Source organism: Columba livia, chromosome 1 (genome assembly GCF_036013475.1).
Source record: "Columba livia isolate bColLiv1 breed racing homer chromosome 1, bColLiv1.pat.W.v2, whole genome shotgun sequence".
Taxonomy (NCBI): domain Eukaryota; kingdom Metazoa; phylum Chordata; class Aves; order Columbiformes; family Columbidae; genus Columba; species Columba livia.
In genome coordinates, this window is record NC_088602.1 from 2722267 (window position 1) to 2747560 (window position 25294).

Below are 25294 nucleotides of genomic sequence, written 5' to 3' on the forward strand. Positions count from 1 at the left end.
CCCGAGTCCATCTCCAAACACCAGCCGAGGGGTCAGAAATGCCAAAAAACCCACCCCAGGAAAGACCCCAGAGCATACGGGGCGATAAAACCGCCTTTGCATCCCCCAAGCAGCGTTAATTCTTCCACCAACAAGATAAAACTTTACCCATCTATACAATATTCAGTCCACAGGAATGTTTCTTCCCCCGTTTTCCCACGCCGGCAGCACAACAAACCGCATGGTCCCAGGCACAGTGATGGTGATTTTTTGGGGGGAAAATATGCTGATTTGCTGAATAAGGGGTATGGCATGAGGAATCCCAAGTAAAAGGACCATTTAAGCTCTCCTTGCTGAGGAAAAGTCAATTTTTGGTTCAGCATCTCAGGGCCAGCCCAGAGCACACCCGTTTACCGGAACTTCATATAGCATCGCCAGGAGATGCTATATATAAATATAGCATATAATATAGATCTATAAAACCACCTTCCACCAAAATTTAGTGCTATTTAACTTGAAAACTGCTTCTTCCCACCCAAAAATTGCCTTTTTATTGGGGAGATCACTCCTGCAAACAAGAGCTCATCCCCTTGGGACCACTGGAAAGGGCTGGGAAAGCTCTTGGCCATCCGGCAGCGCATCCGCAGATGGGAATTTGTCCCCAACGAGGGACCTCCCGAAGCCACCAGTGCTTTGGAGGGGTCATGTACCCCGTGAAACAAAGGTGTTTTTAGGATGGATGGGCACTTACCACCTGCGGCTTGGTCCTGGAACTGTGCTCGTCGGGCGGTCGCGGGCAGCGGGGCAGCCGGGGCGGTGGGGCAGCGGGTGGAGAGCGAGGTCCATCCCCGGGAGCAGGGGACGTGTCACCTGAGTTGAGGGACAGCATGTACCGCTTGGTGACATCCTCCAGTGAAGGAGGTTGAAGGTTCGGGAAGGATTTACCAGGCGAGCGGCCAGCAGATGGAGTGGGGAGGTGGCTGTGGTGGCCGGAGGGGACAAGCGGCTCGGGTACGGTAATGGGGACGAAGGTGGCGGGTTCGCTGGTGTGACGGACATGCTTGGTGGCCGGGCGGCTCTTGGCGAGGACGGTGGGTGCTGGCGGTGGTTGGTTTTCTTGGTGAGCCGCGCGGTTGGAGCGCTTCTTGGAGCTGCGACGTGCGATGCGAGGGGACAACACATCGGCCAACTTGGGGTCAAAGCCATAACCACGGCCGGTGCCTGGCACGGCTGACTGTGCTGAGAGGATGGGCTCGCTGCTGGATGGTGGGATGCTGGGTTCCAGCTCGCTGATGGCCTCACCGGGACCTTCGAACGTGCCTGCCGGCATCTCACCGCGGCGGCTGGGGTCGCTCAGCGACTTCTTCTTGATGGTCTTGCTGTTGCCTTTGTCATCGATGAGCTTCGCCATGGCGCCGGGCTGGCTGACGATGGTTTGGATGAGGCTGCTGTAGTCCCGCGGCCCATCGCTGCCGAGCGACAGGTCGCTGCCCGCGCTGCCCGCGCTGCCCGCAATGGCAACGGGTTGGGGGATACCCGCCTTGGCGCTCAACGAACCCAGGAGGTTGCTGTCGACAGAGAAATTCTTCGCCTCCTCCGCAACTGAGCATCTCCGGTGGGGCATGGGGTCGCTCAGGGAGCGGTAGGACTCGGTGCCACCCTCGTTGCCACCCTCCATCCCATTGGCACCCGTCGAGGGGAACTTACGGCGGCGGCGCAGGCTTCCGGGGGTGCTCGGTGTCTCGGATTTGCCGGCTGGAAGGTCTTCAACCACCACTGCCGGATGAGCGGGCAGTGGCATCTCGGTGTCACCAGCTGCTGGCATGGCGTTGGGCAGCGTCCAGGCATCCATGGCTTCATGCAGGTCTTGGAAGGGCATCCGCGTTGGCTCCGGCTCCGTGACGATGCCCTCATCCATCACGCTCGACTCGTGACCCAACAGCTCCTCCACAGATTTCCTGTGAGCGAGGTTCTCCTCCGGCTCCACTTCCTTCAAACACCGCGTGCTCTCCGCCTGGCCCAGAAGGGCCATGTCTGTTGTCCCCGTTGGTGCCACCACCTCGGCGCCCTCCACACCTCCGCTGTCCTTCTGCTCAGCTGCGAAGCCATAGTCCTGCTGGGAACTCATCTTGCTGATCTTCTCAAAGACCTGCCTCGCCTCCTGGATGTACTGGTCCTGGATGACCATGGGGAGAGCATCCTCGTCCCCTCGCTGCCCCCCATCCGAAGCCACCTCATCCTGGCTGTCGGCAGTGGCCAGGAGGAGCTCGGAGGAGCTCTGCTTCATGGCGCTCTGTAGGAAAAGCCGCCGCGTCCCCGATTTTTCAGAGCAGGTGAAGGACTTGGCACGACGCAAAGTGGCCGTCAGGTCCTTGAGCGTTGGCCGCTCGCCCGGCGCCCAGCGGTTGGGGGGCTGAGCGGTGCCGTGGCTGCCCGGGGAGGAGTTGGCGATGCCGGAGCAGCCATCGGAGCCCGCGTCAAGGCCGATCCGCACCCCTTTCTTCTTCACCTTCAGCTCCGAGAGGTCTGATTTGAGGAAGCTGAGGAGCGTCAGGGTCTCATTGGCAATGTCAGGGTTGGACAAGGACTTGCGGTGCTTGGCCTGCTCCACTTCCAGCCCCGGTTGGTGCAGGCTCTCGCTCCCAAAGTCCGGTTTTGCCTTGGCCGTGCCCTGTGACAGCTTGGGACGGACACGGACCGCTGGCTGCCCCCACACCAGGCCATCGCTCGTCCCGAAACTGGGTGACCGATAGACACCGTAACTCGCCTGGAGAGTCCGCCCTTGGTTGGGCCAACAGATCCCAAACTGTTCCTCTTCCTTCAGCGTCTCGGTGCTGGAATAACGACTGCTGCTCCGTGACGCACCGGGGCTGCCGAAGGGCAGGATGTTCACCTTGGAGACCCGGGCCACCACAGGCAACGGGTGACGGGAGACCACACTCCCACAGCCTTCGGCCTCGCCGTCCGCCGGGCTCTCCCAACCACCACTCTCTTTCTTTTTCTTCCGGACGGCGCGGTGACGTTGGGCACCGCTTTGCCCTTCGCCTTCGCTGCCCGACGAAAGGCGGGGAGACCGGGATGCCGCCGCTTCATCTTCCCCGTTGGAGCGGGGCGATGGGGAGGAGGAGGGCGGTTGCGGTCGAGCCGAGTTATGCCAGGAATGCGGGCCGGGCTCCGGCGGAGCTCCGCAGCGGGGAGAGCGGGCGAGAGCCGGGTGCGGGACGCGGCTGCGGGGTGGAGGCGGCGGGGGAGCTCCCCGGCCGCTCCCGTTCCCAACCCCGTTCCCGTTCCCCATCCCATCGCCCTTCCCATTCCCGGCGCTTTGCCGGCAGCTCTCCCCGAAGAGTTTCCGCATCGCCGGGACGCTGGGCCAACGCGGCGGCTCCGCGTTCAACCCCGGGCCCGGCGGCGACGACGACGACGACGGCGGCGGCGGCGGTAAAACCGGGGATGGTGGTTGAACCCCGGCATGAACCGGGCCCGTTGGCTCCGGTTCGCTAAAACGAAGCGAAAGCTGCCGTACCGATGGGGCCAGGCTGCCAAAAACCCGGCCCGGTTGTTGCTCCGCGATGGACGCTGAAACTTTCCTACCCGGGAAGAAGAAGAAGGAGGAGGAGGAGGAGGAGGTGGAGGAAGGCGGGGAGGAGGCGGGCAGGAACCACCGACCCGCCGCTACCCCCCGACCGCTGCCCCCCTCCGCCATTGTCTGCCCCCCCCCACCCCCGCCGCCGCCGCCGCCGCCTCCGCCCGCCCCCCAGCCCCGGCCCCGCCGCGCCCCGGCCCCGGCCCCGCCGCAGGCACCGCCCGGCCCCGCTCCTCCTCCGGGCTGCCAGCGGCCTTCATCCCTCCCGCTTTGTTTGCTCGCTCTCTCCCTCTCTCTCTCCCCCCCCTTTTTTTTTAGGCTTTTTCTCCTCCCTTCACCCCCCTGCTTTTTTATTTGTTGCATTCAAATAAACTTTCCTCCCCGGAGGCGGGGTTTCCTCCGCGGAGGGGGATGGTTGGAGGTTTCGCCTTTTTTTTTTCTTTTTAATTTAATTTTTCGTTTATTTTTTTTTCTTAAGGGGGGATTGCAGAGCTGCCCTCCTGCTCTCAGGTCAAGCAGGAGCACCCCACCGCCCCCCTGCACCCTCCACCTCCTCATCCTTCGTACCCCCATCCTTCATGTCCCCATCCTTTGCCCCCCATCCTTCATCCCAAACATCCTTCAACCCCCCATTCTTCACCCCTGGATACTTCACCCCCTCAACATTCACCCCCCTCTTCCTTCACCCCCCCGTCCTTCATCCCCAACATCCTTCACATCTCCATTCTTCACCCCTCTATTCTTCACCCCCTCATCCTTCATCCCCAACATCTTCCACCCCCCTATCCTTCATCCCACCATATTTCATCCCAAACATCCTTTATCCCCAACATCCTTCAGCCCCCCATTCTTCACCCCTGGATACTCCACCCCCTCAACATTCACCCTCCTCATTCTTCACCCCCCCTGTCCTTCATCCCCAACATCCTCCACCCCCCTATCCTTCATCCCACCATACTTCATCCCCCCCATTCTTCACACCCACATCCTTCACCCCCACATCCTTTACAACCCTCATGCTTCACCCCCCATCCTCCATCCACTCCATCCTTCACCCCCACATCCTTCAGTCCCCATGTCCTTCACCCCCCCCATTTTTCACCCCCAACATCCTTCATCCCCCATATCCTTCATCCCCTTCCCTCCATCTCCCTCCAGCTTTTTAAAATTTGGGGAGAGGGAGTGGGGGAAACAGGATAAATAACCAAAAAAATGGGGTTCTTCTGTGTTTTTCTCCAGCCCGTGCTTTGCAACTTGTCCTCAGAGAAAGCAGAACACCTTGTTCCCAACTTGCAAAAAGCTCCGGCAACTCACCGCCTCGCGAAAACAGACTTTCTCATGGTTTTTTAGCATGGCTTGTCAGCACTTGCTATTTGCAGCCTATAACCCTTTTTCCCCCAAGACAACAGGTTTATCACTGGGGAGATGAAAAAGAAGGTGGTTGGGGCAGTTGATGGGTGAACTGAGGCCTTGGCAGCGTGGATGGGGCTGGAGAAGTGTCCTGGCCATGTAAAGGACGTTGCTGTCTCTGTCCCAGGGGCATGAAAAGCTGATGGTGATTAAAAAGAGATCCAACACCACCCATAAACGCATTTTTCAGGACCTAAAAAGTGCCTCCAGCGATGCTGTGAGATGTAGATATTCCCTCCCCAGCTCTCCCTTTCCTCCCTCCACCCTTGTCCCCTGGTCCCCCCAGGGCTGGGTGTTTCCTGGCCATAAGGATGATGTCCCTATGATGTCCCCGTGGTCACCAGGTGTTCAGGATGGGATTTTGGGAGGAGCCACATGTCATCGCTGTAGAAGCTGGTCCTCAGGCTGCTGGTGTTGAGCATCTCTCAAGTGAAGGATTTTGTGCCCACCCCATCTCTAGGGTGCCCCGTTGTGCCCATCGCCGTGGCTTCTAGGCCTGGGGGTACCAAGGGAACTGCTTACACCACTCCAAGGCCGGGCAGGACACAATCAGACCCAAAATGCAAAAATGAACGAGCTCCATGCGCCTCCTACCCTTAAAAACACCCCAAATTTGTGATTCCACCATCAGAGACATCATCAAGGATGTCCCTGCATCTACCACCAGCTTCTTTAGGACCTGCTTATTTTTTTGCCATTAAAGCTGTATTGTGGTTGAATTTTGGCTGGTTGCCTCATCCCATGGGTGCTCTCCAGGCACGGATTGGTGTGATGGAACTGGGATCCTCCATCGCTCCCTGAAGCCGGGTGGGCACCTGCAGCCCCAGCTGAAGTCCTCCAAATCTGAATATTTTGCGCCCTCTCCTGGGTCTGGATGGTGTGGCCTGGCGTGTCCCGCTCTGTCACCTTCCTTCTGTCTGGGGAGAGTTAGGGACAACAGGCTGGGATTGTCCCACCTGCCACCACTCTCACAGTCCCCGGCATTTGCCTTTCCATTGCAAGACCCCAAAAATACATTAGAGGAGATTTTGGCACAGATGAGCTTCAACCATGGAAAACCCCAAGGCTGGATCTGCCTCCTTCATCACTTTCTGTGACACAACCCGAAGCTGTTGTCACCGTGCACAATCCTCTCCACCAGGACAGGGCCACTGCGCCTGCAAAACCAGATGACTTGAGCTAAAACGCCATTGTAAGGTCCCTCTCCATCCCAGCCCACCATGATGCTGAGATCTTTGAACATCATCCAAGAGCTGATGACCACCCTGAGCGCTCTTCTCATCCTTTTGACAGTGAGGAACCAGGTTGGAACCACCAGCTCTGGATGCTGGTGAGACCCTGGGGTGGCTGGGAACCCGAGGAAGACACCTGCATGCTTGTGGGGATGAAGTCACACGCTTGGATGGGACGCTCATCTCCGGAGATTTGAAGCAAATTGCTTAAAAATCAGCTTAGATGTGATTATTACGCACAACCTGCAAGAAATGCAGCGAAACAGTTACATCTATATATATGTATACTATATATACATACATACACTGTATAGATATAATGTATTCAGAGCTGAGAATATCCACACCACGTAGCCTGTGCTGGGCTACAAGCCTTCCTCTGCTTGGATGTGATGTATGTGCATATACACAGTGGGTGTCTATATGTGCACATATCCACCTGAAAGAGGGGGGAGGGTTTATTCTGTACATTCTATAGGTTAGAGAAGACTCGCAGAGTGATTAGTGGTACGTCCACTCCATGCCATGGAAGCGAATCCCTCTCTGCTGGGAAGGTGCAGCATCCTGATGGAGTTTGTGGGGGGCAAAGCTCAAGCCCCGACCCAATGTGGACATGGTGGCGTGACCAAGTCAATGGTGGAACGTGCGGTGACATGACCAAGGACACCAAGTAGCTCAGTGGCGTGGGTTTCCCAACTCTGGCATCACGTCCAAGTGTGCCGGTTCTGATTTTGGTGGATCCTGGTTAGGAGGTGACAGCAGGACACTGAGGATGCTGGGATGGGACAGATTTGGGGTGCTGGGCTAAGTGGGGAGCTGGACTTGGATGATGCTGAAGGTCCCCATGCAGGTGACAGCACTGCTGGCTTGTGTCTAATCCAGCCCATGGTCATCGCTTGGGTAAGAAATCCAGCACGGTTGTCCCATGTGCCCTTATGTCCCAGTTCCCAGTCTGGCCAGGGATGCTCTCCCACCATTTTGTGGCACCAGTGGTACTGGTAGGCCCATGTCTCTTACTAGTCTGGCCCCATTTTGGGCCAGTATTACCCCCAAAAATGTCCGTGACACTGATCTTGAGATGGAGACACACACAGGCCCATGTTCCCCAGACAGGTATGAGCTGAACCAAACCCTCTCCAGCCTTTGCATGGCCCCATCAGGGAAGCTTTAAATGAGAATGGGGAGAAATTGTCCCCCAGCAGCTCTCCCTGAGCCAGGGACTGTCTCTTCCATGGTCCCACCATGTTCTCCACGGTCCCACTAGTGGCTTTTATTGCATCGGTGGCTTTGCTGCCAAGGAAACACGGTGCAAAGCTGCTCAACTGAGCAACCAAGCCAGAGAGAGGACACCGGATCTGTGCTGTGATGGTGTTAATGCTGTGCCGCTGCAGGTTAGAGATGGGATGGAAGTGCTGAAAGTTCAGAAGATACCATCCTTTTTTCCTCCAGCTCATCCCCAGCTGAAGCCACATCTGCTCTGTGGAGCCTAAAGCCAAAATTGCTCCATGCCCAGGCCTGGTGACACCAAGGTGGTCCTCATCCTCACCTAGGAGCCGTAGGTAACGCAATGGTCCTGCCGCCATTTGGAGCTCACCTTGTCAAGGAGGTAACGGGTGCTCTCGCGAAACTTGCGTTGGGTGAAGTAGAAGAGGATGGGATCAAGGACACTGTTCATGCTGGCGAAGGGACGCGTGCACTTGTAGGCGATGGCAAACGCCTGCAGAGCCGGGCAGGGCAGGCTGGGCGAGGAACGGACGATCAGGTAGATGGTCTTGGTGAGGTGGAAGGGGAAGAAACTGATGGAGAAGACAATGACCACGATGATGATCATGCGCACAGCTTTGTCCTTCTTCTTGTGCACCGCCAAGCCTATCAGCTCGTCCTTCTGACACAGGATCCGGGCCATGCTGCAGTAGCAGGCGAGGATGGCCACGAAGGGCAGGAGGAAGCCGGTGACGGTGAGGGTGATGCCGTAGGGGAAATAGGCGGTGGAGCGATCCGGCGGGCTCAGGTCGTAGCAGACGGTGCGGTTCCTCTGCGTGCCAGTGGAAGCAAAGACAAAGGTGGGCAAGCACTGGGCAATGACGATGAACCAGACAGCGGCACACACCAGCCACGTCAACTTCTTTCCCTTCTTCTTGTGCCAGGAGGCCAAGGGGTGGCAGATGCCCAGGTACCGCTGGACGCTGATGCAGGTGAGGAAGAAGATGCTGCCATGGAGGTTGGTGTAGAACTGGAAGCGGACGAATTTGCAGGTGAAGTCCCCAAAAGGCCAATAATCCTTCTGGGTGTAGTTGTAGATGAGGAGCGGGAGGGAGCAGACGTAGAGCAGGTCAGCCGTGGCCAGATTCAGCATGTAGATCATGGTGCGGCTCAGCGCCTTACGGGCCACCCAGATCTGCCCAATGACCACGGCGTTCAAGGGCAACCCCACCATGAACACCACCGAGTAGACCAGGGGTAGCAAGACCTGCTTGAACTCCTCGTGAAAGGTGCATGAGTTCCTCCCAGCCCCAATGGAGACCGTCAAATTGGCCATGGTGGTGGTTCTCCTGATCAATGTCCTCTCTGCTGGTGCGGCCCCTCAGCAGCATCTGCGAATGACAAAGAGGATGGTTGGTGACTTGGCCATGTGATGTCACATCCACCCTAGCAAGATGCACCTGGACCAGTGCATGCAACCCTATAGCCCCATCCTTTTGGGTCGGGGCAACCCCCGGTATCAGTCCAGACTGGGGATGGAGGGAGGGAGAGCAGCCCCCAGGAGAAGGACTCAGGGGTGCTGGGGGTGCAAGACTGGCCATGAGCCGGCAACGTGCGCTTGCAGCCCAGAAATCCACCCATGTCCTGGGCTGCATCCCCAGCAGCGTGAGCAGCAGGTGGAGGGAGGGGATTCTGCCCCTCTGCTCCGCTCTGGTGAGACCCCCCTGCAGTGCTGGTCCAGCTCTGGGTCCTCAGCACAGGACACACATGGACCTGCTGGAGAGGGGCCAGAGGAGCCACAGGAATGATGCGAGGCTGGAACAGCTCTGCTGGGGGACAGGCTGAGAGAGTTGGGGTGTTCAGCTGGAGAAGAGAAGCTGCAGGGAGACCTTAGTGCGGCCTTAAAAGGGCCCGAGAAGAAAGATAGGGACAAACTTTTGAGCAGGGCCTGTTGTGATAGGACAAAGCGTGATGTTTTGAAACTAGAGGAGGGAGATTCAGGCCAGACATGAGGAAGAAATTGTTGCCCTGAGGGTGATGAGAGCCTGTCCCAGGTTGTCCAGAGAGGTGGTGGATGAACCATCCCTGGAGACATCCCAGGCCAGGCTGGACGGGGCTCTGAGCAACCTGAGCTGGTGAAGATGTCCCTGCTCATGGCAGGGGTGGCTCTGGGGGAGCTGGGAAGGTCCCTTCAACCCAAACCCTTCCGTGACTCTATGATTCTAAACCACAGTGATTAATTTAGAAGCCCATCAGGGAGGTGAAGGTGGAGGCAGCAGGACCGCACAGGGTGGTAGCACATGAGACACCATGGTTATCATGATCTCAGCTCCTCTTCCCCTGACACTTCCACCCCACAGAAAAGTTTGCACAGGCCAAACCACCCTCAACCTGATGCTGGAGAGGAAATTGCGGCACAATGAGCTGTTGGCCACCAGCACGGCCTCCTGCTCCTCTGCAGGGGGTGCCAAATCCCTATGACCGGTCACCGTCCCGAGTGGCAGGAGATGCCATCTACACCCAGCCCAACACAACCCACAGATTTTGTGGTTACTTTCACCTTGGAAGCGGGACAGGTGACACGCTGGTTCTGGAGTTTTTCGGTTTTGTGGGCTAACAGAGCCCATCCCCGTGTCCTCTGGGCTGCTCTGAGCTGGGGCAGAGGCTGTCGGCTTCCTTTAGAGGCCGAGACTTGCATGAAAGAGGTGGTCCCACAGCATGAAGAGACCCCTTACCCCAGCCATGTCACTTGGCTAAATCCCTCACCATGCCACCCATAGGTGCCCCACGCTCCTGGGTGGCAGCAGCTTGGGGGCGTGGATAGAGCTGCTTCTCCTTCCCCCTCTCGCTTCCTCCACCACTGCAGACCGGTCTGCAACACCGGCCAGCGGCAGCCCTGATGTTTGGTGGGGACAAGCCTGCCTGGAAATGGGGTGGCTGGTGTCCCCACAATGGCTGGGAAGGGAAACTGAGGCAGGGAGGAGGGTGGCTGAGCTCCAGCCACCAGGTGCATGGGGCAGAGGGGACCAGGGGGTGGAAACACAAGTCCAGAGGCCACCCTGTTTGCTTGCACCACCGTGGTGGCCCCATTTCATGTCTCTGGGGATTTGCCAGCCCCAGAGAGCATCCTGGCCATGGGGTCAGGCTTGGGTAGAGTGTTGGGGACACACACAAACCTTCCCCCGTTTTGGGGATGCTCCGGTAATGTAGATCAGTCCACCCCTGCTCTCCTTGCTGCTGCATATCCCTCGTACCCCCCAGCACCCAATGAGCCCCCTGAACCCTGCTGAGCCCCCAGCACCCTACTGAGCCCCCAGCACCCCACTGAGCTCTCTGCACCCTACTGAGCCCCCCTGCATCCCACTGAGCCCCCCTGCACCCCATTGTGCTCCCCATACCCTGCTGAGCCTCGCTGCACCCCACTGAGACCCTCTGTACCCTACTGAGCCCCTCTGTACCCTGATGAGCCCCCCTGCACCCCACTGAGTCCCCCTGCACATCATTGTGCCCCTCTATAACCTGCAGAGCCCCCCTGTACCCCAGCGACCCCCCTTCTACCCCACTGAGCCTCCCTGCACCCTGTTGAGCCCCCTTCACCCCACTGAGACCCCTGCACCCCATTGTGCCTCCCATACCCTGCTGAGCCCCCCCTGTACCCCACTGAGACCCCCTGCACCCCACTGGGCCCCCCTGCACCCCATTGTGCCTTCCATACCCTGCTGAGCCCCCCCTGTACCCCACTGAGACCCCCTGCACCCCACTGGGCCCCCCTGCACCTCATTGTGCCTCCCATACCCTGCTGAGCCTCCCTGTACCCCATTGAGACCCCCTGCACCCCACTGGGCCCCCCTGCACCCCATTGTGCCTCCCATACCCTGCTGAGCCTCCCTGTACCCCATTGAGACCCCCTGCACCCCACTGGGCCCCCCTGCACCCCATTGTGCCTCCCATACCCTGCTGAGCCCCCATGTACCCCACCGACGCCCCTTCTACCCCACTGAGCCTCCCTGCACCCTGTTGAGCCCCCTTCACCCCACTGAGACCCCTGCACTCCATTGTGCCTCCCATACCCTGCTGAGCCCCATGCAACTCACTGAGCGCCCCCCCCCTGCAGCCCAGCGCACCCCACTGTCACCCCAGCTCCAGGCAGTCCCAGCACCCACCTCTGCCACCTCCAAGCCAGTAAATGCCCATGGGCTGTGACCTGCCCCATCCCCTGGGACACCCCAAACCTCCCCTGGCACCCCAGGACCAGGCAGCACCCACCCTGGGCACCCACAGGACCCTCTGCCATCCTGACAGCTCACAAGAGCATCAATGTGACATTTGGGGACAAGGTGATGGGCAAGGGGGAACCTGGGAGCGCGTCTTACCTGCTGGGGTGCCAGTGGGGTGTCATAGGGTGCTGGGACCCGCCGTTCTCCCCAGCATCCGGGAACATCTGCAGTCCTGGGGTGCCACGTTAAGCAATGCTTCCCCTTTCCAGCCAACGGCAGCACCCCGGGGTGATGGGGAACAGAAACTGGGGTGGCACAGCATGGGCATTGTGTGGCACAGCGTGGCCACGTGGGCATGGCGTGGTACGGCCCGTGCCAGCAGCTCCGTTGTGGTTCCACATCCCCATCCCCTACACACCCCCTATATGCAGCTCCCTATATACACACAGACCCCCTGCACCCCCAAAGAGACCCAGACACCAAGGGATATCCACAGCCGGCAAATGCCACCAAGGCAAGGGGTGGACCCCAGACCATGCCAGGATGTGGCCACCAGCCATGCTATCACATCCAAGATTTTTCTGGTCTTTTTACCCCATTTTGTGGTCTTTCCCCCCATTTTAGAGTCTATTTCCCCATTTTTGGCTCCTTCCAAGATTGGGCTTTTGCGGTAGATGCTGTGGACAAGGAGGTCACCTGGAGTGGTGGCACCAAGAGGAGGAAGATGCTCCAGTTGCCTTGTTGCCTCTCACCACAGCCACGCAGGGGAAACTGGGGCACGGGCAGTAGGTTTGAAGCAAACCAGGGTGACTCGCACCCCATTTTAACAGATTTTCTCCCCAAAACACTCATTGGAGGGGTGTTTGTTGGGAGTTGTTAAGGGACATGCCTAAGGCTACACAGGCCATCGGTGGCGGAGGGCAGAGCTGAGCCAAATGCATGATGAGAAGCCAAAAAACAAGGGAACGCACCTCAAAAAATGGCAAATGAGCAAAAAGAACTCTTTGTAAGAGGGAAATTGGGCACTGCATCCCAGTGCTGCTGGGCTGGGAGGGTTAGGAAAGCCAGAGGAGGGGAAAAATCCCTCCCGATCCCAGGAAAATCCCAGCTGCGGGATATGCCGAGCACAACCGTTCCATTAGTCACTGGAGAATCCCCACACCAACCATACCCACTACCTGCAACCACCTGTAACCCCTCGATAGCAACCCAGAAATCACTATTTCCAATTAACAAACCCACGTCAACACACTCGGCCTCATCCTGTGCCCGTGGCCCGTCCCCAGCTCATGTTTTGTCCTGGTGGATTGTTCAAAAAGTCCCTTTGTTCACCCTCAAAAACACATCCCAGGGATCCCTGCCAGCCGTTCCTCTTTGGTTTGTCCTTCCCTGCGAGAACACCATTGTGGGGACATCTTGGTGGCCTGGTGACATGGGGGGGAAGCGAAAGCTCCAGATCAGCAGATTTTAAAGGAGATGGAGATAGGGATGCTCCTGCCTTGCGTGTCACTTGGCCAAAGCCACAACATCCCTGTCCCCAAGCACCTCCTGACCGGTCCCCAAAACATCTTCAGGTGCCCATGGACATGTCCCATCTGCTCTGGGGTTTTTGGGGACCAAAGTTGGGGTGTTTTGTGGGAAATCTCCATTTATTGAAGCTGGAAGGTGTAATGATGTGGGCAAATTGGGCCAAGATTGGGCATTTTTGGGTGCTTAACATGGACCCGCGGGGACAGGGAGACGGGATGGTCCCTCTGGTGGTGCCAAGTGGCTCTGCCACTGATGTCCTCTGTACTCGAGTGACTCCCCTCCCCTCCCCTCCCCACGCTTCGGTACTCTGTCTCTGAAATAAATTGGCATCTCAGGGATGCTCCGAGCAGCCCAGGGAGCATTTTCTTGTTGGAAATGGGAAAATGCACACATATATGCATAAAACCACATATATACAAGCATATATACCTCTATCAATAAATATACCTCTATACACATATACACAAACGTATATGGCTCTACACACATGTATACACACACATATACATTTCTCAATACATGTATATATAAATATGTGTCTCCACTCACACACACGTATATACAAACTTCTGTATCTATATACACCAATATGTCTCTGTGCACACACGGACTCACACACATGTATATACATTCCTCTATCCATACATATCCAAATGTATTTATGCTTCTGTACATGTCTATGCATGCATGCTCATATATACAAATATACCTGTGCATATATATATGTACAAAAGTATATATTTGTACACAGATATATGTATATATATACACACATATCCATCAATCCATCTATATATGTACATATATTTGGGCTCGGGTCACCCCAAAGCCCAACCAGAGCACCTATGTTCTCCCGATCTGACCCCATTCTCTCCAGTTCTGCTCCATCCTGCCCAGTTCAAGCTGACCTGCTCAGGTCCAATCCTGCCTGGTTCAGTCTCAGCTGTTTGGGTCTGCTCCTGTCCAGTCCGGCCCCATCCTGCCCAGTCTGGTCCTTTACCCCCTTGGGTCGGATCCTGCCCGGTTCAGTCTGACCCTGCCGGGTCCCATCCAGCCCAGTTTGATTTCACCCCCTCAGGTCCCATCCTTCCCAGTTGGGTCTGACCCTTGGGTATCATTCTGACCCAGTTTGGTCTGACATGCTCAGGCCCGATCCTGCCCAGTCCAGCCCCATCCTGCATGGTTCGGTCTGACCTTTTTGGGTCCCATCCTGCCCGGTCCAACCCCATCTTTCCCAGTTTACTCCGACACTATCGGGTCCCATCCTTCTTAGTCCAACCTCATCTTTCCCAGTTCACTCTGACCCTGTCAGGTCCATCCTGCCCAGTCCAGCCCCATCCCTCCTGGTTCACTCTGACCCTCTTGGGTCCCACCCTATCTTGCTCAGCCCCATCCTTCCTGGTTCACTCTGACCCACTCAGATCTGAAACTGTCCTGGTTCTGCGTGACTCTCTGAGCACCATCCTGCCTGGTCCAGCCTCATCCTTCCCTGTTCTGTGTAAACCTTTCGGGTCCCATCCTGCCCTGTCCAGCCCCATCCTTCCCGGTTCACTCTGACCCTCTTGGGTTGTGCCTGGTCCAGCCCCATCCTTCCTAATTCACTCTGACCTCCTCGGGTCTAATCCTGCCCCGGTTCCGTGTGACCCTCTTGGGTCCCATCCTGCCTGGTCCAGCCTCATCCTTCCCGGTTCTGTGTAAACCTTTGTGTCCCATCCTGCCCTGTCCAGCCCCATACTTCCTGGTTCACTCTGACCCTCTTGGGTCCCATCCTTCCCGGTTCACTCTGACCCTCTTGGGTCCCATCCTGACCTGTCCAACCCCATATTTCCCAGTTCACTCTGACCCTCCTGGGTCGTGCCTGGTCAAGCCCCATCCTTCCTAATTCACTCTGACCCCCTCAGGTCTAATCCTGCCCCGGTTCCGTGTGACCCTCTCGGGACTCATCCTGCCCAGTCCAACCTCATCTTTCCCATTTCACTCTGACCCTGTCAGGTCCATCCTGCCCCGTCCGGCCCCATCCTTCCCGATTCACTCCGACCCTCTTGGGTCCCATCCCTCCCGGTTCCGTGTGACCCTTTCAGGTCCCAACCTGCCCGTTCCAGCCCCGTGCCTCACGGTTCACTCCGACCCTCTCGGGTCCCATCCTGCCCGGTTCGGTGGGTCCCGTCCCTTCCGTACGCGGCACTTACCGGCAGCGGGATGCGCCGGGGAGGCAGCAGCCGCGCTCAGCGCCCGGAGCCGCCCCATTACCGCCCGTCCCCGTCCCCGCTCCGCCCCGGGGCCGCCCCGCTCCGCCCCGCTCCGGCCCCGGCACCTGCGGGAGCTGCGCAAGGGGCACAGCTGGATTAGGGTGGGGTGGAACAGCTGCGTTAGCGGGGCGACAGCTGCATGGGGGTGGCTGCCGTGCAAACATCAGGCTTGGCATCACGGAGAAACATCTGGATTGAATAGGGGAGTCCCTATAACCCCAAAAGTGGGATTTGAAGGGTGGGATGCTCATGCAACGGCAAACAGCTGGATTGCCACAGCTGGAGGTTGCGGAGAGCAGCTGGGTCTTGGGGACAGGGTCTCCCCGTGGTACCTGGGTCTCAACCAAAGGGTTTGGTGGCTTTGGTACTCATTAACCAGGTGATCGAGCCTCTTCACTTCCTGAGAAGGGCTATTAAAGAGCAATAAGGAAAAAAACCCCGGGGGGATGCGTTAGGTATGAAAGTGCAGATGCATAAACAGCCCAGAGATGCCTGGGTTATGTGAGATGATGGACTTGGCCCTTTCTTTCCCTGCAAGCCCACTTTGCCCTCCAAAATTATTCCATTCCTTCCTTACGATGGGTCTTGGTAAAGGCGAAGGTGCCAACTGGCATCACCTGGATGATGTGGGGGGCTCCTTGTTGACTGATGCACCCCCAGAGTTGGCACCTAAATAGAAGGCAAAGAGTTTTGGGCAGCTGCATGGTGCAGGATGAGGTACCTCAGCCCATATGGATCCTGCCGGCGCCTGTGCTACGGTGCACAATGCTGGTTTTCATCGATCCTGGCGTGAGCCCGCGGCCAAGCCGGGCAGTGGGGCCACGGGGGAAACGGGCTCTGGCAGGAGCAACCGTGAATATTCGCAACCACAGCCAGGCTGGAGCCATCACCCTCATCCCGGGGCTGTCCAGGCTTGTGGGGTTGGGTTGGCAATGGCTCGGTGCCGTTGTGAAATTCCCCCGCTCCCTCAGCCGCCACAGGGAGACGGAAACTGGGGGTAAAAAGTGTTTTTTTCCCCGGGAGCAGAGTAGAAAACACACCTTGTGCAAACAAGCCCGGCAGCCCGCGGTGAGGAGCACAGGGCTTTCTGCAAGTATCCGGGGAATGCAGCTGAGAACGAACACAACTCACTCCTCCGATGGGCCACCAGCACTTATCCCACCTCCAGTGCTGCCTCCATCTTCGGGACAAGCTCCGAGCTGGTGTTCTCCTGGCACGGCGGGTGTCCTTTCATGTCCCCAAGGTGAACGCGTCATAGCCAGCTGTCCTGCTGTGGGGACACTGTAAATAGTGGAGGGAGTGTTAAAAACAAAACCAAAAAAAGAAAAGGAAAATAGAAGAGCAGCTGCTGGCTGCCTGCCAGCCCCAACTGCTTCTGCTGAGCTCGGCAGCCGGACCTGTAGCCTCAAGCCCAGCCCTACAGCACCTGGAATAAATGGGAAATCCCCCTAAAATATGACATTTTGGGGTTGGAGCAAGGGTGGTACAGGCAAGGCTAAGAAAGAGATTTTAAGCAAGGTAGCTTTTCAAAGCCTCTTTTTATCCATTCAAAAGGCAGATGAAACTCATTGGGAAATGGGAATAGCCTGGGTTCCTCTTGTAGCATCACTGATTGAATTAATTCCTGGCAAAATGGCCTGGCCCGGTGGCTGGATTTGGCCTCACGAGGCTCTTTGGCCGCCTGGTTTCTGTTCATCCAGCTGGATGATGCCAATAATTGCATTAGTGGCTGCTTATAGGCGACCTTTGCTGCTGCTGCCCAGGGTAATTGCACCTTTCCACCGGGTTGCAGATTTCCATCCGCTGGTGGGTGGTGGGATGGTGATGATGGAGAGAAGAGCATCTGTGGTCAAAGCCAGGGAGGCAGCTGAGAGCTGGGACTGTGCTCATCCAGCCAACGTAAAACTAATGTTGAAGGCGAAAACCATCACTTTTCAAATGCTGAAGCTTTGAGAAAGCCTCAGGGCAGGGATGTTCCCACCACCAGACATCGGACATTGCCATGGGGCGGGTCTTACAAGGCTTTCAGGTTCTCCCCCAGCTGAGATGTAGGTTGGGTCCCTCCTGCCTCAGGCTCTGCTGTGACTCACCAGACCAGAGATGTCTTGCATGAAAAATTTAATTACTTCTAAAAGCTATTTATTAATATAACGGAAATGAAGCTAATTTCTCATGTCCTGACAACACCAGCCTGTCAGGGTGGTGGACCTGGTAGAGCTTGCCCATGATGAGATGACATTTGATGGCAACTTTCTCTTTTTGAACTAGGTCGGAGGAGACTGTCACTCTGGTCTCACCCACAGACATCTACCAACCCCAGCACCTGCCTTTGAGTCCTTAGATTTTTGGCAAAGAAGGTGTTTAGTGGAGAAAGTCTCATCTCTTGAGGTCCATTCTCATGGTCTGCTCCATCCTCTTGCTGCAATCAAGGTTCACCACAGTCAAACGGGTGCAGCTACCTGGGGTGAAAACCCCAAGAGAAGAAGACAAGTCTCACTGCTGGACTTCTGCATGGTCAAACCTTCTGCCCCCATGGCCATGATGGGTCCCAGGCCCATGTTTCTGGCCATCCAGCCCAAATTTCCTTCTGGAGGTGACAAGATTCCAGCATTGGCCCGTGAGCCCAATGCACACGTTCTTCCAGGGCTCTGCAGGAGCGCCGGGAAATCTTGGCTTTGATGGGAATTCAGAACAAAAAAGCCTTGGCTTTGCTCCAAATGGGAGCTGATCTGCCAGTCCTGTGCCTCAGGATTTCTGAAGAAGTGTTTTTCAGCTCATTTTCCACTCCAATATGCATTCCTAGAGCTCCATGAACGTCAGCAGGGGAGGAAGGGGCTGCTGAGTTTCTCCTCCCCCAGGCATGTAGATAATTAATGCCTTGATCTTCTCAGGCTTCCTTCCTTTCCTCTCACCGGCACACCCTGGTGTGCCTCAGGGACTCAGGGACTCTTCCACTAATCACTTCTTTTTGCTCAGGAATCCTAAAGAAGGAGCACAGAGAATCCAGGCACTGGTGGTGTCTCAGGAACCAGATTCATCCACGGCTTCAGCAGAAGGCAAGTGGTGGGTGTTCGGGAGGTGGCCTGTGAGCAAAAGACCTCCTCCATGAGCTGGTGAAACAGGTCGGGAACAGAGATTTTGGGACCCACATCTGTGGGTCTTTGGAGGAAGGAAATCCCAGGACTTAGTGAATGAAGGGGTCTCATGATGGAGGTTTCCAAGGTGGGGTTCATGCTTTGTAGCCACCTTTGGGAGGTCTTCTCCATCCCCACTCATAAGAGGCTCTGCAAAGAGAGAGACCATTAGTTCTCACTGCCTCATCCTCACTAATAATTGTACTTTCTCCCTTCGAGGACAGAGCTGGGGTCTGGGATGGGGATATCTCTGAACTTCGCATGGTTGAGTGGAAGTCAAATGCCTTAAGGTTGGCCATAATCCCTTCTTTGGCTTCTTCTCCTCCATCTTCCAACCCTGGCACAGCCTTGAGCTCCTGAGGTTCAGCACAGTCATGGCCATCTTGGTCTTCTCACCAACACACTTCTTCATGAACACCCATCATCCCCATCTCCCATGATGGGAGACCATGGCACGAAGCAGAGGTGCAACCCAGCATGGAGCTCCACCATGGCACTGCTGGGAGAACTGGTCTCTGCCAGCAGCCCCAGGAATGGGTCCAGATATCAGATGATAATAAAAGGGTGTCCAAAAGCAGGCTCAGATCCCCACGGAGACGTGCAGGATCTGTGCACGCTTCCAGCTGCCCGGGAGGTGATGGAGAAGCACATCATGTCCCTTTGGCTCATCATCAGTTTTCTCTGTGAAGCGATTGCCCCCCAATTACTACCAGGGAAAAGGGTGGAAATGTTGATGGAGACACCTGCTTTTGTGGTACAACCATTCCAGCACACCTACACCTTCATAGGGTGAAAATAGCTATTTTAAGGTTGAAAATCAGCTTCTCAGGTATGGGTCAACCCAAGACACTCCATGGTCCATCACTGTAAACCAGAGTCAAAAACAAGTGTCCTAATTTGCCACCATGTGCTGCTGCAAGAACACAGTTTGTCACCTGCCTGGTGGCCACCCAACACTTGGGTCTTATGGATGGGTTGAGGCAGCAATGAGGGTGAGATGGACACATTTCTCACCCGACTGAGTGTGAGTGACCAGGAACACAGAAATGTTGCTCACTGCAAATTTAACGCTTTGCATTAAAAAGTACTTGGTGCAACTTCTTGTTGCTTTCCCAGGAACCCCATACTTGGTTCTGCTGCTCCTGCAGCAAGTGATAGGGTATTTGGGGTGTGATGAATTCATGTAGGGCTTCCAAGCCATGACTCAAATCATAGAATCATTTAGGTAGGAAGGTACCCTCAAGGTCATTGAGTCCAACCATAACCTGATTCTGGCACTAAACCAGAGCACCTCATCCATACGTCTTTTAAACACCTCCAGGAATGGTGACTCAACCACTTCCAAATCTACAGCTGGATGGATGTGCAAGGTTCAGTCCGTGCAATTAGTCTGTGCCTTTTGGTAATTAGAATTTTAAGTATTTTGCTGCTCTTTTTGCTCGTTAACACCATTACGTGCGATGCTGTTGACTCAGGATGTCCATCCCCTCACCAAGGGCTGTCAGGATGTGATGGGGACCTTGGGGATTCTTGAGCAACCAAAATAAGGCTCAGGCATGAGACATCTCATATTGTTCCCCAGGGAAGTCGTTGATTCACCATCCCTGGAGGGGCTTAAAAGACACATAGATGAAATTCTTAGGGACATGGGTTAGTGCCAGTGTTGAGTTAATGGTTGCATTCTATGATCTCAAAGGTCTCTTCCAACCAAAATGATTGTATGATTCTATCTCCCATAGGGATCAAAACCTTCCAGGAATTAAAACTCGGAGCATGGACCATTTCCTTCCCAGGAGCACACAGGGATCAACTCAATTCTTGGGCTGGTTCTTCTGCAGGTGGGTCCATGACACCAACCACTGCAGCAAGTATTTAAGCCACAGTGTCCTGCTCCTTCCATTGAAAAGATGATTAAACCAGACATTTATTTTGGGAAAAAAGACTCTGTTTCACGTATGGCATCACTGACAAAGTTTTCTGTGTGGAGCAACTCACGTGTTCTCGCTTCTCCCTTTCAGTTCTGCTTCTCAGAAGATCACACCATGCCGTTGAAGAAGGCAAAAGGGGAAGATGCGTCCCAAGTGTGTCATTTTCTTTTTTTATACATTCCAAGAATTTGTCCGTTTCCTACACTAAAGCTGATGCTTTTTTTAATTTTTTTTTTTCTTTTTTTTCTTTTTTTTTTTCCTGAAAAAGAGCAGAATTACAGAAATAGGGCAAAATTTAGACGCAAGTTTTCTCTTCCGTCACTTAGAGTTGGGCAAAAAAACCCGAGCAGAGCTTGAGGCTTCTTTTATAGGAAGATTTTGGAGATAGCCCTGGTATTAGTACTCCTTGATTTATGGATAACAGGTTATTTTGTTCTGCTTGCCGGCGGATGAGTGAAACATGAGTCACTGATGGCTTTACCAGAAACATCCCTACAGAGGGACCGTTTCGTGTTCTTCATCCTCAGATGGGGTTGATTCCCATATTTTTCTCGCCATCTAATCCATCAAGAAACCCCTCACAACTCTTTTTTTCTGGAAGCAGAGAAGGTCTTGAAGCTCCAGCAAACCCACTCAGGGCTTGCTACAGGGTTTGCTTTAGGTTATAGGCAAGATTACCCCTATAGGAGCAAAAATCAGAGGTTTGGGGGCAACTTGGTGCCCAGGATAAGGAGCGGGACAGGAATAACTTCCCAAGGTGGACTCAATTTTTGCAGGGATATGGTCCTCACACAACAGCGCTGGGAGCAGCGTTACCCTTGGCAGCATCTTCCAAACAAACCTCAGAGCAGAGCTGGTGCCCAGACATTTTGTACAAACACCGGGGTGAAACTATAACAAGGAGAATACAATTCTGGGGGGTCCTGACCGTCAGATGTCTGGGTTTGGGCAAAACCAGGCATGGTTGTTACATCTTCTCTTTCGATGTGGTGGCTTGCACGTGCTTGGGGGTTTAGGTGCTGCACGGAGGGAGGGTGATATGAGAAACAATTTCTTCCCCAAAGGGCTGTGGGGCATTGGAACAGGCTGCCCAGGGCAGTGCTGGAGTCACCATCCCCGGGGGTTGAACAGAGATGAAGTTCTCAGGGACATGGGGCAGTGCCAAGGGTGGGATATGGTTGGACTTGATGAACTTGAGGGTCTTTTCCAACAAAAATGATTCTGTGATTCGATGATATTTGGATGCCCATCTGGCACAGGAGAGTGACCAGGAGATGCTCATAGATGCTCAGGAGATTCTGATGTGGAGGTCAAGGGCATCCTTGGGGGGTTGTAAGACCACCTTGAGCAAATAGGTCTGCACCCATCACTGCTGGGATCAGGTGGGTGGACCAGGGAGCTCCTGGGGCAAAGCTATACTGACCTTGATCCGTGCCTCAGTTTCCCCAGTTGCACAACCAAGGGAATGCCCAGCTTCTAGTTAGCACCTAGAAAACACTCCAGGATGGTCAAATGGGGGGTTGTCCCCCATGTCTTCTGTGGGTGAATCCTCCCAGACCAGCAGGCAAAGTCCTCCTGCCGTCACCCTGCCCATCTTGCTCAGAACACCTGAGACCTGCCCAAGCCAAAAATGTTCCAGCAGCTCCGTCCCGTTGGGGACGTGTTGCAAAACCAAAGCAGCAGCCAAGTCCTGCACATCGGCAGGGAGGGAGGAGGGGAATCAGATGGCAAAACAGGATCAGCTCGTTCCCCTCCCGGCACTTGCGTGTGTGGGCAGGGTGCTGGCAGCCAGCGCGGGCAGCAGTGGGGGACTTAACACACAACATCACTCCAGCATGCCGTGCCTTATCCTGTTTGCAGGGCATCAGCATCTCTAATGGGAATATTTTTTAATCTTCTTTTTTTTTTTCTCTGCAAATTAGGTTTTGTTTTATTTTATTTCATTATTTCTATTCTATTCTATTCTATTCTATTCTATTCTATTCTATTCTATTCTATTCTATTCTATTCTGTCCCAATTTCTTTTATTTTCTCTACCAATGCCTTGCCTTGCCTTTCCTTTCCTTTCCTTTCCTTTCCTTTCCTTTCCTTTCCTTTCCTTTCCTTTCCTTTCCTTTCCTTTCCTTTCCTTTCCTTTCCTTTCCTTTCCTTTCCTTTCCTTTCCTTTCCTTTCCTTTCCTTTCCTTTCCTTCCCTTCCCTTCCCTTCCCTTCCCTTCCCTTCCCTTCCCTTCCCTTCCCTTCCCTTCCCTTCCCTTCCCTTCCCTTCCCTTCCCTTCCCTTCCCTTCCCTTCCCTTCCCTTCCCTTCCCTTCCCTTCCCTTCCCTTCCCTTCCCTTCCCTTCCCTTCCCTTCCCTTTCCTTTCCTTCCCTTCCCTTTCCTTCCCTTTCCTTTCCTTCCCTTCCCTTTCCTTCCCTTTCCCTTTCCCTGTCCCTTTCCCTTTCCCTTTCCCTTTCCTTCCCTTTCCCTTTCCCTGTCCCTTTCCCTTTCCCTTTCCCTGTCCCTTTCCCTGTCCCTTTCCCTGTCCCTTTCCCTTTCCCTTTTTCCTTTCCCTTTTTCCTTTCCCTGTCCTTTCTATTTTTCTCTTTTTCTTTTTCTTTTTCTTTTTCTTTTTCTTTTTCTTTTTCTTTTTCTTTTTCTTTTTCTTTTTCTTTTTCTTTTTCTTTTTCTTTTTCTTTTTCTTTTTCTTTTTCTTTTTCTTTTTCTTTTTCTTTTTTTCTCTTTTTCTTCCTTTATTTTCTTCCCCTTTCCTTTTCTCCCTTTTCTTTATTTTCTTTTTTTGTTTGTTTTGTTTTTTGTTTTTGTTTGTTTGTTTGTTTGTTTGTTTCCCTTTTTTTCCTATCCATGTGAACACTGCCACCAGCTCATACCCAGCACCAGGTGAGACAGCCAGCCAGCATCTTAAACCCCTTTATTCAGGCCGGGGGCTGTCAGCAGTTTGGTTTCTTCTCTTCTCATGTGCATCAAACCAGGAGCCCTGATCTCAGCAGGGTGGCAGCTGAGGACTCTGCTCTCACATAAATTTTAGAGATAATGGCCCAGACAGTCCTTCAGTATAAATAGCAAAAACCTTGTGAAATAGGTTTAATTTACTATATCCAGTAATCCTAGGCATTCTTACTTCCTTCCTGACATGACATGATCCCCTATTCTTGGGTACTCAGAAAAATGTATTCAAAGGAAAACTGAACAATAGCAAACATGGGATTAAAATAAAACCAGAAAAATAATGCAAATGATGAACTAGAAGCTGGTTTGGCTTCCAGGAAGGTTTGAGGAGAATCTCCCCCATGGGGATGTGACCGTGCCGTTCTCCAAACCTTTGTTGAAGGGGGAGATGAAGGTGTCACGTGGCCTTCAAAACCAACTGTAATCACAGCAGCTGGTGGGCTTTGGCCTGTTTGGTCCAAACTGGCTCGTCTGAGCAGGGTGGTTGGAGAAAGAGCCGTGGAATGGTCTCTAAAATGTTTTGTGGTGGACTCCGTCCCCGAGACACACAACTCTGCGTACAATGTATTAGCGGTCAACAGGACCTTGTCTTGCAGAGGCCAAGAGGACAGGCTGCAACCAGGCGGCTGCAATTAAACATGTCATTACATTTATTTTTCCAGACACCTTGACATCTGTTTTTTAACACAGACATAAGAGGAAATGCTGGTTTTCTCCACCAGAATAAGAGCAGGTGCAAACAACACTTGGTTAATCAAAGAGGTGGTAGATGTCCCATTCCTGGAGACATCCCAGGCCAGGCTGGACGGGGCTCTGAGCAACCTGAGCTGGTGAAGATGTCCCTGCTCATGGCAGGGGGCTGTACTAGAGTAGCCTGAAAGGTCCATTCCCACCCAAATAATTCTGTGATTATTTGATTATATGATAAGACTTTTGAGCATGACACACCTTGCGGACTCATCTCACCTTGGCACATCTGAACGTGCCTCTCTGCTCGGTCCCTGTGTAAGGGCTGAGCTGCATCCTAGATGGTTTATCTCCTCCTGGGTGACCATCCAAATGCCCCAATCTCCAGTATTTTAGAGGTACCACGTGGCCCATGAGCCAACACAGAGATGATCCGTGTTGGCCGTTCCCAGGTGGGTAGTTCACAGCCTCCAGAGACAGCACTTACCTCCATAATGTTCATGTGTGCACAAGGTTTTTATGTCTGCAAACAACTAGGACAGCTCAAGGGCTTGGCTCTCACTCTGCGAGCTCCTGGACGTGTTCCTCTGTTGGCTCTTCTCCCTCTGCCTTGCTCCTCCCTCTTCTTCATGCCCATCGCTTGCCAGGCATTAACATAGAAATGCTCCCAGATACCAGAGACGTCACCAACTCGCTCTTCGGGGTGTTGGGACCTGCGTGCAGACAGGCTGATTTCTTTGGTCATCTTCCAAGCAGATGTCTCCAGCGAATTGTGTTCCTCCCTTAGTGCCCAAGGAGTCTCTGTAGGCATCACGCAGGGCCTGGAGAGGACAAGGATGTCCACATAGGTTCTAGGACTGTCACAAAGGTCCTGGAACAGCAACCCCATCGTAGGGCCATTGAGTGAGGAAGACATGTTCACCACAGCAGATGACATGGAGCGGCTCACTGGTGTGGCAGTAATGCCAAACTGTCTGGTTTCTCCTTCTCTTCCTCCTCCTCCTCCTCAGGCAGTTAATATTGATTTGGCTTATGAATTAACTTCCCTCTCACAGATCCGATGGAGCCGGAATTGGTACATTAAACAACCAGCAAGCTGTTTATGACTCATGTGATGGCCCCGTGCCAAAGCAAGCACAAAAGCAGAGGCCTCGGCCAAGTTTTGGGAATCGTTCAGTGTTAAAATCCACATGGT

General features: G+C 54.3%; 2 protein-coding genes across 6 annotated transcripts in view; both read right to left on the reverse strand.

The window, feature by feature from the left end:
* Window positions 1–3697, reverse strand: part of ARHGEF17 (Rho guanine nucleotide exchange factor 17) — a 43523-nt gene extending 39826 nt beyond the window's left edge. For both annotated transcript variants that reach the window (XM_065064363.1, XM_013372057.3), the window contains exon 1: window positions 731–3697. In XM_065064363.1, the coding sequence (XP_064920435.1) occupies window positions 731–3682 (2952 nt within the window). In that variant the 5' untranslated portion in view covers window positions 3683–3697. The remainder of the gene's footprint in view (window positions 1–730) is intronic.
* Window positions 3698–6470: 2773 nt separating this feature from the next.
* Window positions 6471–16568, reverse strand: P2RY6 (pyrimidinergic receptor P2Y6). Of its 4 annotated transcripts, none has more exons than XM_065064616.1 (2): window positions 15344–15432; window positions 6471–8798 (listed from the first exon to the last, which is right to left on the reverse strand). In XM_065064616.1, the coding sequence occupies exon 2, from the start codon at window positions 8741–8743 to the stop codon at window positions 7751–7753; it is 993 nt and encodes a 330-aa protein (XP_064920688.1). In that variant the 5' UTR covers window positions 8744–8798; window positions 15344–15432; the 3' UTR covers window positions 6471–7750. The 4 variants fall into 4 exon arrangements, with proteins under 4 accessions (XP_064920688.1, XP_005500669.2, XP_064920848.1 ...); XM_005500612.3 differs by lacking the exon at window positions 15344–15432 and adding an exon at window positions 11781–11919 and having other exon boundaries at window positions 6934–8798; XM_065064776.1 differs by lacking the exon at window positions 15344–15432 and adding an exon at window positions 16444–16568 and having other exon boundaries at window positions 7535–8798.
* Window positions 16569–25294: the final 8726 nt, after the last annotated feature.